Below are 13690 nucleotides of genomic sequence, written 5' to 3' on the forward strand. Positions count from 1 at the left end.
CCATTACATCATGTTGGCTCTCATTTGCTGCTCTTAATGAGTGTTAATGTTTTTAACAGATTTGTTTCAATTGGTTTTGATTTCTATGGATACCTTAATTGAATTTTTAATTTTAACCTTTTCTCTATGCTTTTATTTACAACTTCATTTTTAATTTTTTATTAATAAAATAATTTTATTATCACTTAAAAAATATAGACACCTAAACACACATATCTATACATCTTCACGTTAAATCAATAAGGAAAGTATCTATATAAAGGAAAGTCTCTACATAAATATTTACAACTTCATAAGTGTTTTAACTTTTGTAAGCTGCCTTGAGTCCCAGTATTGGGGGAAAGGCAGGATCAAAATGAATGGATGATGATAATGGCTGGAATCATCTGTCATAATATACGTTACTTAACTTTATGTATACTTAGCTATGTAGCAAAGGTGCTAAGAATCCCTACTGGTGAATTGAAAAGATGTGTAATGGGATACCAACAGGAGTGTCCCAGTGCATGTCAGCACTCATGCCTAGCCAGTATCCTGATGCACAATGGGACCAACAGACTGATGTTCAATGGGATGGATACACATTGGTCCTGTTGTGGTTTCTGTCCCAAAGCACATCAGTCACTTTGATGGCTCCCCTATGTAGTAATATAACAGTAGCCCTTTATTGGATAGGGACATTACGCAACTGCCCAGTTCTAAATCCCACAGACAAAACTCCACTTATGAAGATGTAAGTCCCCAACAGCATTCCGGCCTATAAAAACAACAACAGCAGCAACAACAACAATCACTGGAATCCTATATGACCTATTACGTTACATAACTTTATGTATACCTAGCTATGTAGCAGTCAGAGGTGCTAAGAAACCTCTTTCCTGAATTGCAAATACTGTATGCGTAAAAGGACACCAGTAACATAAAGATTGTTATACCAAGATTGTTATACCAATACAATTGTTACAAAAGGTTGTTGTTTAAGCAAAATGACAACCTCAGTTTAGTCATTATATCATTATCATCATCATCATCATCATCAAAATCATCATCACCATCAGAATCACAACAGCAGCAGCAACTTCAGGGATCTTCTGGGGGACTTTATTGTCTGCAAAGAAGGTCCCAATGGCTGCCTACAGCCCAGGACCACATTCCCCCCACCCTTGTTGCAAACTGAAAAAGGAGATACAAGGTGGTGTATTTTCTTTGCCTGGTGAGACCTGTTTTCTCCCTTTCTTTCCCCACAGGCACATGTGCATGGTGATGCGAGGCGTTCAGAAAATGAACAGTAAAACTGTGACCAGCACAATGCTGGGAGTTTTCCGGGAAGACCCCAAAACACGGGAAGAGTTTTTGACGCTCATCCGCAGCTAAAGTCTGCCACCTTTTCTATGGACTCCCTCTCTGGACTTGTCTTGTCTTAACATTGCTGTTCGGTTACTTGCTGCTTGTTCCCATTTCTCTTTTTTAAAAAACGTCTGTCATTTTAATTATTATTATTTTTCGGTTCAGTTGTTATCAGTTCTGTAAAAGGCACCTTACGGTGAGTCCAACATGTACTTTTTGTTTGCTCAAAAAGTCCCCAGTGTCAGCAGTTCCTAATGGTCCTGAAAATGTCCTCTCAATCTACATTGTCATGTGAACCTTTTCAGGTATTGTCAGACAGTGAATGTGTAAGATATTGTTGGGTTTTTTTTTGTGTGTGTGTGTCTATGTGAGCTAAATAAGATTTTATAAACAGAGCTTTTTAAGGTCATTAAAGTGCTTTAAGGAAATGCTCCCATTTGAGGGAGGGAGAGGGAAAGCCCTTTGCCCAAATGCCCCTCAATATTGCTTTCACTTGTGGAGAGAAAGATGGGACAAGATGTCTGCTAAAGATTATCCAGAGGTCTACCAGGAGACTCTGATCTACCTTCTACTTACACTTGCTGTAGAGTCCTAATGTCTCAAGCGGATACATTTGTGCAGACATTTAAGGAGATGTTTGTCTTGTTCTTCATGAAAAGTGTCTTACTGAAGCTGACCTAAATAACTGTACTTTGGGCAACATAAAATGAAATACTACTAAGAGAAGTTTTATAGACTCATTTAATTAGAAAAATGTGGCCCAGTAATTAGATACAGCTCTCCTGAGCAGAATTGCATGCTTTTTGCTTACGCTCATTTGCTTGGACCATTGTGAAACAGATTATTTGCCAAGACTTCAGTGGTTCAAGTCAACAAACCTCTGCTCACATATATGAGCCTCTAAAAGTGCTATTTGGAGGTACTTCCTGGAGAAAAACTACAGCCAGAACTTCTGCCCTTAAACTCTGTGCATTGACTACATAGAGACATGTAGTTGACCACTGTAGGAAAAATACATTAGACTGGATAGATATTTGGACAGATCCTGGAAAAGCTATTTTGGGGGACCACAGTGGCCACAATCCCCCCAGTCATCTAGGCTAAATAATTTTTTGTCTGTTTGGGCTAAATAAGATTTTATGGACAGAGCTTTTTTAAGGTCATTAAAGTGCTTTAAGGAAACGCTCCCAATCGAGTGAGGGAAAGGGAACTCCTTTTGCCCATATGCCCCCCAAATCACCCCATTGATTTTGCCATATGGAGAGAAAGAGGGGACAAAAAGTCCTCACACCTTCCAGATGTTGACTTTTAGGTAGGTTTTCCTGAGGAAGCAATGCTGATTCCTGGGAAGATTTTAGCCATAATCGTTTGGTGTCTTAGACATGCATTAAGTTCCCTTACAGAAACAATTGGACATTTTTCTCCATTGTGGAACAGACAGATTGAGAAAATGTAATTCTGAATGTGGTGCCATGGGCTGCATGATCGTAAATGATTACCTATTGTACTTTGTAAAGTGCTGTACATGGATGCACATGTATGCTGATGCACATGGTGCATTGCATATAATGCATGCATATTTATTTGTACTGTGTCGCAGTCTTCTAAAAAGTGTGTGGTGCTTCTGTGGCATCACTCTGTGGCTACGATACAATGTGCCCTCAGTGTAGCATAAATATCAGCAGTGCACAACTTATTTGTAGAATAGAATATTATGCAATGCACTGGGGACCATCGTACAAGGTGCAGTTTACAATGTGGAACCACAGTTTCCAGTGTGCAATGTGCTTGCACTGCTGTCGGCAGACTGCAGGTAGTATTCTGTATCAGTTATTTAGTTAAGTATACTTAACTAAGGGGCTGTACAGACTGGCTTGAAGCGTTGGCATGGGGCTGTGGAGTTTGGACGACACATGCTCCCACGCCGCTACCCCCCCTGACATCACACTGACTTCCCAACTGCATGGCAGGCGGTGTCACGGCACTCCTTTGGTGTGATATTTATATGACAGAACCTGAAAGGAGTGCTGAAAGGGTGCCTATTTGCCGGCTCTAAAAGGAGTGACATTTTCTTTTAGAGCCGGCAAAGCACCAGATTAGGGCCGTGGTGTGCAGTTGCCACAACCCCTCAAAGGTGCAGGAGTAAGCCGCTCCTTTGGGGCCATCTGTTTTGCCCCTCAGTAACTTTTCCTGGCCCAACACCCTCTCTCCCTTTGATGGAAACAACATTTACCTATGTTCCAATCACCGGCAGAATTGACCTCTTGCTTCCCATGCTGAAGCCCAGTAAAATAGGTTTGGGGACTTACAGTCTTGGCAAATAATAATAACAGATGATGATGATGGCTCAAGGTGAGGTACAGCATATCTAAATACAAAACACAAAAAGAAAACACATACAACCAGCAGTCAAACTATAATACTATAAAACCAAACACACTCATATTAGTACATTCTTTAAAATATGCAAATTAAAAAAATCATGTTTCAAAATTAGCTGGCTTGGCTTTCCAGAAGAGATGTGTTTTTAATATTGTTTTAAATGTCATCAGTGGTTTCAGCTGTCATATCTTTTCCAGCAGGTCACTCCAGAGTTTGGGGGCAGCAAATGAAAAAGCCCTCTGGGAAACAGTTGCCAGTCTAGTGCTGGCCAGTTGAAGCAAACATTTCCCAGAGGACCTGAGTGTACAGGTTGGATTGTATGGGAACAGGCAATCCTGTAGGTAACCTGGACCTAGTGTCACAATTTGAATAGGTGGCAATCATGAATACAGAACAGTTACCATCTATAACTAATTACAAGGATACTTAACTAAGCAGCTGATACAGAATCCTGGCCTAGGTCTGTTGTGCTATGCTGAATAGTTCTCTGTCTTGATGGCCAGCATCCTGTTGGCATTTTATTTACTTAATTTCTCTAATTTGTCTGCCTTTCTCCCAGCTGCCACAAGTTAAGGGCCAAAGAAGATGATGGAAAGAGAGCAGAGAGGGACCTAACCCAACCATAAATTCCCCTACAGAAATTATTGTACTTTATGGTCTGTTGCAGAACAGATGTATTCATTTCAAGGTTGTGGAAGTGTAGAGGCCATGTTGCGCATGGATACACCTTGTTCATTGTTGAGTATGGACGCAAATTGCATATGCACATCCATGCCCATTAGTTGCACAGTGTCACAATTCTCCAGTGTGTTGGCTTTGTATAACTATCATGTGATTCTGTGAGTAGAAAGCTGTACTTCATTTCCTCAGTGTAGTATCTCAGCGTCTATCTCCTCATTTCAGTCTGCAAACTGTTTTTGGCTGCCTCATTGTCCCTCTCCTTAGCGGGAAGGGTTTCATATTCTTTGTGCTCAGATGTGCATCTTGCCATGAAGAAACTACCAGCTATGAGATGACTGTTCTTCTGTTCAGCCAACTGTCAGCCTAACATTGGGGACTGGCACCTGTAAGTCATGGCAAGAAATATCTGTGACAATCACATCTTCTTGGTACAGCCGACACTCCATATTCATAAATTTCTTATCCTCATATTCAACCATCCATAGTTTGAAAATGTTTAGAAATAAATATAAATTCCAAAAAGGAATCCTTGATTTTACCCTTTTATGTAAGAGACACCCTTTTATTAACCTACTGAATATAATGGGATTTGAGCATCCATGGATTTTGGTATCCACAGAGGGTCCTAGAACCAAACCCCAGTGAATACCAAGGTATTTGTACAATACAAAGGTTTTGGGGGCTGATAGGCCAAGGATTTGCTGTAAGACAACCGTTTTTATATCCATTCTACAGGAGTCTGGACAACAACTTATTTCTCTTGGGAAGGAGTTATTCAAATAAGAGGCACATGGGAAGAAATCCATTGTTTCAGGGGACAAAGATAAATCCACTGGAAGTGACTATGAAGGAACATATTTTGCAATGTTCAGTTTTCATTCAGGAATTTTTCTTCTCTTTTGGGAGAGTAATGTAAATGGGGAAGGTGCACAACAGCACCTGCAGCAAACTGGGTTTACATTTGATGGCATTTCAGTGCTACGTTTTCCTTCTGATCAAACTTATAAATAGTACAGTACATCATTCACATCTGAAAGCACATTAATATCCCATCAGAACGTCTGTGCCTGAGCATTTGGACTTTGAAATTCAGCCCATGTTTACCTCCCAATGACCAATCCCAAATCAAAGCAATCTAGTTTGCAAGGTGCAGGAGCTGTGAAAGCTTGTGCTGTGACAATCAGATATCTTTCTGCACTTTAGGAATTCCTCCAGGTAATTCCATGCTGTCTGTACTATATAGACGGACCCTTACTTGGAGTTCCTTTAGATGCTGCTCTTCTTTGGATTGAGCTATAGGGAAGGTGACCTTAAAAATATCCATACTGCATGTTCAGGTCCAGCACATACAACTTTCCTTTTGTAGCAAAACCGCACCATACTTGCAGTGGATCTTAGTTCTGTGCTGGGCCTTTTTAATGAAGATGGATGGCTAATGCAGCCCTAGTGTTTCTCCACTATATTGTTTACTGTTGATGCCAATTTCAGTTAAGATGCAATAATAATAACCAACAACAATAATCTAGGGGCAACTGATGAAAATGTTATTTCTTACCCACCTCTCCTCAAGGCTCAAAGTGAGGTACAACATACTGTAGATTAAAACTCATAAAACCGTTATAACACATTACATTAAAAGACATAAACACAGGACACATTAAAACCATCCAACAATTAAAAAATATATCAATTTAAAATTCACAGTCTAAAACTGACTGGTTAGGCCTACCAGAAGAGCTAGGTCTTTAATACTGTTTTAAATTCAAATTCTGTCAAATCTCTCCAAGCAGGTTATTCCACAGTCTGGGGGTGGCCAATGAAAATGTCCTCTAGGTGACAGTTGTCAGTCTGATTCTGGCTGGTTAAAGTAAATGTCCCCCAGAGGACTTGAGTGTTTGGGGTGGATTATATGGGAGGATTATACATCTAGCCTGTGAGTTGTATATCTTAATGCATACATCAGTGGAGTGGAATGGTGGAGGAGTTCCGACATCTTTTTCAATCTGCTGAAAATCATCCAGAGACTGTGATCTACTTTCTATTCACACTTGCCATAGAGTCCTTGTGTCTCAAGCAGATATGTTTGTGCAGACATTTAAGGAGAAGTTCTGTCTCATGAAGATGTGTCTTACTGAAGTTGACCTAAATAACTGTACTTTGAGCAAAAGAAGTATTACATTCTATAGTCTCCTTTAATTAGAAAAATATGGCCCAATAATTGGAGCCAGTTCTCTTAAGCAGAATTGTATGCTTTGAGCTTATGCTCATTTGCTTAGTCCATTGTGAAACAGATTGTTTGCCAGAGTTGAAATGGCTCAAATCAATAGCAAATCAGACTTCTGCTCACACATGGAGCCTCTAAAAATGCTTTTTGGAGGTACTACTTGGAGATAAACTACAGCCAGAGCCTTGGTCCTTAAGCTTTTTGCATTGTCTATTTGGAGACATAGGGTTGGCTGCTGTAGGAAAAGGACACTAGACTGGATAGCCATTTGGGCAGATTGTAGGAAAGTTATTTTGGTTGAACTTCAGTTTCCACAATCCCCCCAGCCATCTGGGCTGGACAATGCTAGCATTATAATCCCCCCAAAAACAATTTATTGAAGATTAGTGTCTTCATAAGTGGCCTGGTTTGTGTGGGAATTAGAACCGCATAGTTGTATAGCGTCCATATCTAGTAGAGGGTGTTGCATTAAGATAGAGCAGAGCCATCCAAGTGCCTGGAACTGATGTGCGCTGGTTTCAGTGCACATTGCAATGGTCCTTATGTGCGTTAGGCTGGCATTCTTGCTGGTGTCCCATTATACATATTCATAATTTGGTAAAGAGGTTTCTTAGCACCTCTACTACACATCAAGGTAGACATAAAGGTACATAACAGGTTATATAGGATTCCAGTGACCATTTCCAAGCAATGCATCCAGCAGGGCTTTTTTTGAAAGGTCTTTTGGGACCAGTTATGGGACTTAGAACCTCAAAGGGCCAATATGCTGTATCACCTACTAAGGAACCTTTCTGGTTGCTGGCCAAATGGACCTCCTCCTCTCCATGCAGCTAATACCCAGTGATGTTGGTTGTGGGCACTGAGTTATGATCATAGCGACAGTGTCACAGTTGTGAATAAGGGACATTTATGCATGAATGTATTTCATTAAGTAGCTGATACAGATTACTGACCAAGGTTCTTTGTGAAGTCGAAGGCTTTCATGGCCGGCATCCATAGTTTTTTTGTTGGTTTTTCAGGCTGTGTGGCCATGTTCTAGAAGAGTTTATTCCTGATCTTTCACCAGCATCTGTGGCTGGCATCTTCAGAGAATGCTGGCAATGGAAGAGAGTGGGGTATATTCTTAATTTGCTTTATCCATCCCTGTCACATCTGTATCTTGCCCTTTTTCCAAGCCTTAAAGCACTTCAGTTGAAATTGAACAACTGGCAGAGAGAGGAGGAGAAGGTAGGAAGACCACCAGGAATGCCCACTTCAAGGTACACAGAAATATAATCTGTCCAGCTCAAGAGCAAAGGCAGTAGCAGAGGCATATTCAGGACAGAGTTTGCACCCTCATTGTCTATTGACTAATCCCTCTTTCCTCCTTGTTTTGCCTTGCTGTCCTCCAGACATACCTCTTAACTGGTACTTGGATGCAACCTCCTGGCAACTCTTGCTGTGCAATCTCCATAGACAGAACGTGGGATACTCTTAGGGCGCATGAATGCACACTTGTGTAGACCTCATCAGTTTCCATAGAACTTGGGCACATGGACAGTTCGTGCCTTTCTGTGGCCTTAGAACTTGTTGAGATAACATTGTATGCCTTGGTGAATATTATTATTTATGATGATTCTTTTGTGAACTCTGTGTAACTTGAAGCTCAAAACTTTGTTTTGCTCAGTGTGTGTATAAACCTAATTTAGCCTGTTAATATGTTCTTCCTATGTCAAAGTCTGTTCTATTTAAAGCATTAAAATACAATCTTGGTCCATTATGGAGAATTTCCTTTTGTGTGATCTGTGAGTTTTGTAGTTGGACCAAAGATGACCTACCTTTTCATGGCCAGTATCTTCTTAGTGGCATACACAGGCATAATCCACCGTAAACAAGCATATCTCTTTGTCATTTGGTATTCCAATAAATAATAATAATAATAATAATAATAATAATAATAATAATAATAATTTGTATCCTGCCTCTCCAAGCAGACTGAGGCAACTAACAATAATAAAACACCCTTAAACACAATAAAACAGTTATTATCATTATATCCCAACCCTCCCAAACCTGTCCATCCACCAGAAAATACAATTAAATATGAAAAAATTGTTAAAACAAAGCAGAAGCAGCACCGGACAGTAGTGGATGCTTGATGGAATTAATAGAAAAATTACTAGGAGGTTAATCTGGGAAGGCCTGTTGGAAGAGATACATCTTGGTTGCCTTTTTAAAACATTCAAGACTGGTCATATGTCGGATCTATTCTGGCAGGCTGTTCCATAATTTGGGGGCGGCAGAAGAGAAGCTTATCTGAGTAACTGCAGCCAGCCTAGTTGTTGCTGGCTGCAGTAAGTTTTTGCTAGAGGACTTAAGTATGTGGGGTGGATTATATGGGAGAAGGCGATCCTTCCTGTCCTGCAATGGCCAGCCCTGTCCCTGAACTCACTGTTGAGTCACTCATATATATACGTGGCTGTTTCATTGCTGGTGAAAAGTAGGAGGAGAATTGGAGAAGTGTCTGGCTATGTCTCTGTAACCAGATGCAAAATTATTACTTCAGCTGCTGAGACTGGACTGCAGCAGATGATGCAATGGCTTAATGCCTGGCCAGGGCAACATAGCCAGATGTTGTTCTGATGCCCCTCCTTTCAACTAGACGCAGCATGGCTGGGTGCAGGGGCCTGCAGCATCTCTGTGATATGTCCAGGGGCTGGTAAATGGCCTGCTATAGTGTGCTTCCACATTTTTAACTACTACACTATGGTGCGTCACACAGGATTCCAGCCAATATCTGTCACAGACTTTGGAGGACAGTGTGAAGGCTTCTGTGTCGCTACTTCTTAGGACCAAAACTGGATCGGTGATAGAGAATTCTGGGAACTTTAGTTTGTTGTGGCACCAGAGCTCTCTGACTCAGGTGGCTAAACGTCTTACAAAACTACAGTTTACAGAACTCCCTAGCATTGAACCAGGGCAGTTAAAGTCATTAAAGTGGGCTCAAACTGGATTATTTTTGCAGTGTGTTTTGACCCATAGGCTTACAAAATCAGTGCAACGATGGATTCATGTTCTCTGCTCCCCATTTCTCTGGGTACCTTATTCTTCTGTTATGGGCAACTGTGCATTTGTGTTCATGCACGTGTGAGAGAGACAACACATTTTAATCTTTCCCATAAACCAGATGATTAACCTTTTTAATTTATTTGGAATGAAGAAAAGCTCAAGAGGTACAAATGGGGATGTTTTGTTCAATTTAAAAGAACAGCCTTACATTTAAAAAAAATACACAGAGGTCTGAATATAAAAGGCTCTCTGTCAATATTAGGTAGCTCAAACAGCGATGCTTGGCCTAGCTTGAGGCCTCCAATACTCTTGAAGTTACCCTTTTCTCCGTCTTTGTTCAGCTTTGTAGAATCTGTAGATTCAAATGAAATGTTGGCTTTGAATTCCCAGAAGAGCCTACATTTTGTAGCAGATTTAATAAAAGCTGGGCCGATGTTTTATCAGCAGAGGAACATCAACATTTGGGTTTCCTCCCACTATTTGTATTTTGTCGTTCCTCCATGGACCTCAGGTCAACAAACAGGATGCGCAGGATTTTTACATGTTTATCCTTGCAGTAACCTTATAAAAGTGGTCAGGAGGATCCAGGGGTCCATGCACTGAGTTCCTTGGCTGGGTTTGAACTTTGGGGGTCTCTGTTGGAGTCCCCTACTCCAAACTAGGACTATAACATACCCTCCAACATTTCACAGATGAAATTGGGAACGTGTGTCGCCAAGCATCCTCAAGGTATTGTCAAAAAGGGAAAAATTATTAAGGAGGAAGAAGACACATGCTAAGAGAGGCTGCAGCAGTTTGCTTTGGCCTCAGCCTCCAGGGAGTGGCAAGATGCTGCTGCTTCCCCTCCTTTCCTCCCCTACTACTTTTTCATTTCAAATTCAGTTTGCAGCAACTGAAATAAGCTGAGGACAAAGGGGGGAATTGGGAGAAGGAGAGAGAAACTAGGACATTTTAAAGGCAGATGAAATAGTGACACAACAGGATTAATTGGCCCTGACTGTCCCTGCCAAACCAGGATAGTTGGAAGTTATGCTGTAAAGCAAACTCTGCTCACAGAACCGATTTCAGCCCAATTTTGGGAATTAACTCTTGTGTGTTGTCTCTTACTCAGAAGCAATTGTTGGGGGTTCCAAAATGACTAGTTGGCTCATTGTGATACTGGACACCTTACAGGAGAAAGTGGTAAGATGGTTGTGCTGGTTATATTGCCAACAGAAGCTGGCAAGATCTGCTCAAGATGTGCTTTAAATGGACTGGAACCACAGACCAGTGGAACCAGTTCAGAAGTATTTCCTTGGGTCTTAGGTAGGCATAATTAGATGTGGCACCACCGTCCTCCAGCGAGAATCAAAGTAGAAGTTAAAAACCGCAGCCATGGAGGAGGGAACCGAACACTCCTAAGTGATTCAGGAATGTACTGTATATACTCATGTATAAGTCTAGAAATTTAGGTCCAAAAATTGACCTCAAAAAACCTGAGTCGACTTACCCATGGGCCAATTTAAGTATTGTGCCTTAACTCTTATTAAAAAGAAGAAAACATTCCCTAGTGAAAGGGAAGAGTATAATGTGTCTTGGAAGCACTGATCCCCTCTACTCTCTCATCCATCCAACCTTAAGAGTAAGTACAAAGAGCTATGTCTGCTGGAATTTTGTAAGTTTTTGGCATTGATTTGCATTGCTTCATCCTTTAGATCAATGGTTCCCAACCTGTGGGTCGGGACCCCTTTGGGGGTCGCCGAAGACCATTGGAAAACACCTATTTAATTACAGTTATGAAGTAGCAACGAAAATAATTTAATGGGTTTGGGTCACCACAACATGAGGAACTGTATTAAAGGGTCATGGCATTAGGAAGGTTGGGAACCACTGCTTTAGATCCTTTGCTAAAAGCCCCTAAGTTTTACCCTCGACTTATCCATGGGTCATATCAAAATCCATAATTTTGGCCCCCAAACTTGCCCTCAACTTATACATGAGGTCTACTTATAGTCGAGTGCATACGGTAGTTTGGCTGGGAGAATAAACGAACAAGTGATGGGTGACTTCAACTACCCTGATATTTGTTGGAAGTCAAACTCAGCCAGATCCTCAAGGTCTAGTAAATTCCTCACTTGCCTTGGAGACAATTTCATGGTCCAAAAAGTGGAAGAGGCAACAAGGGGATCAGCTATTTTAGATCTGATCCTAACCAACAAGGATGACTTGGTTAATGGGGTGCAAGTGGTGGGATCCTTAGGTGGAAGTGACCATGTTCTCCTGGAGTTTGTTATACAATGGAAAGGAGAAGCCAGGCAGAGTCAGACACGCATTCTAGATTTCAGGAGAGCGGATTTCAGTAAACTTTGAGAAATACTGGGGGCGATCCCATGGTCAGGAATACTAAAAGAGAAGGGAGTTCAAGATGGATGGGAGTTTCTCAAAAGGGAGATACTGAAGGCACAAATTCAAACAGTTCCAGTGAGAAATAAAAATGGGAGGTGTCGCAAGAACCCAGGATGGATGACAAAGGAACTTTCAACTGAGCTAAGTTTTAAACAGAACATGTATAAGAAATGGAAAAATGGGGAAATCACCAAAGCGGAATTCAAACAAATAGCTAGCAAGTGTAGAGATAAGGTCAGAAAAGCCAAAGCACAGAATGAACTCAGGCTTGCTAGAGAGGTTAAGAACAACAAAAAGGGCTTTTTTGGATATGTCCGCAGCAAAAGGAAGAAGAAGGAAACGGTAGGTCCACTGCGTGGAGAAGATGGCAAAATGCTAACAGAAGACAGAGAAAAGGCAGAATTACTAAACACCTTCTTTGCCACAGTCTTCTCAGAAAAGGCAAAGGGTGCTCAACCTGAGGATAATGGAGCAGAGGACAGAATAGGGGAATTTCAGTACAGAATAAGTAAAGAGGTAGTAGAGGGACACCTTATTAATCTAAATGAATTTAAGTCTCCGGGACCAGATGAACTCCATCCAAGGGTATTAAAAGAACTGGCAAATGTAATATTGGAGCCATTGGCAATAATCTTTGAAAACTCCTGGAGAACAGGAGAGATCCCAGCTGACTGGAGGAGGGCAAACGTTGTCCCCATCTTCAAAAAGGGGAAAAAAAGAGGATCCCAACAATTATCGTCCAGTTAGTCTGACATCAATCCCAGGAAAGATCCTGGAGCAGATCATTAAACAGAGAGTCTGTGAACATCTAGAAGGCAATGCCATAATCACAAAAAGTCAACATGGGTTTCAGAGAAACAAGTCATGCCAGACAAACCTAATCTCTTTCTTTGATAAAATTACCAGCTTGGTAGATGAAGGGAATGCTGTGGATATAGTATATCTTGATTTCAGTAAGGCCTTTGACAGGGTTCCCCATGACATTCTCACAAACAAGCTTGTAAAATGTGGGCTAGACAAAGGAACTGTTACATGGATCTGTAATTGGTTGACCGGCCGAACCCAAAGGGTGCTCAACAATGGCTCCTTTTCATCCTGGAGAGAAGTAACCAGTGGGGTCCCACAGGGCTCTGTCCTTGGCCCAGTGCTATTCAACATCTTTATCAATGACTTGGAGGAAAAAATTGGGGGAATACTTATCAAATTTGCAGATGACACTAAATTAGGAGGAATAGCTAATACTCCAGAGGACAGGATCAAAATTCAAAATGACCTGAATAGACTAGAAAGCTGGGCCAGAGCTAACAGAATGAACTTCAACAGGGAGAAATGTAAGGTACTGCACTTAGGGCGAAAAAATGAAATGCACAGATATAGGATGGGAGACACCTGGCTTAAGGAGACAACATGTGAAAGGGAGCTAGGAGTCCAAGTAGACCACAAGCTGAACATGAGTCAACAGTGCGATGCGGCAGCTAACAAGGCCAATGCGATTTTAGGTTGCATCAATAGAAGTATCGTATCTAGATCCAGCGAAGTAATAGTGCCACTATATTCTGCTCTGGTCAGGCCCCACCTGGAATATTGTGTCCAGTTCTGGGCGCCACAATTCAAAAAGGACAT

General features: G+C 41.3%; 1 protein-coding gene across 1 annotated transcript in view; it reads left to right on the plus strand.

Annotated features, from left to right (window-relative positions):
• Nucleotides 1-8393, plus strand: part of GCH1 (GTP cyclohydrolase 1) — a 64687-nt gene extending 56294 nt beyond the window's left edge. Inside the window, exon 6 of the mRNA XM_042445949.1 lies at nucleotides 1248-8393. Coding sequence (XP_042301883.1) covers nucleotides 1248-1374 — 127 coding nt within the window. The 3' untranslated portion in view covers nucleotides 1375-8393. The remainder of the gene's footprint in view (nucleotides 1-1247) is intronic.
• Nucleotides 8394-13690: the final 5297 nt, after the last annotated feature.

This window comes from Sceloporus undulatus, chromosome 1 (genome assembly GCF_019175285.1).
Source record: "Sceloporus undulatus isolate JIND9_A2432 ecotype Alabama chromosome 1, SceUnd_v1.1, whole genome shotgun sequence".
NCBI lineage: Eukaryota > Metazoa > Chordata > Lepidosauria > Squamata > Phrynosomatidae > Sceloporus > Sceloporus undulatus.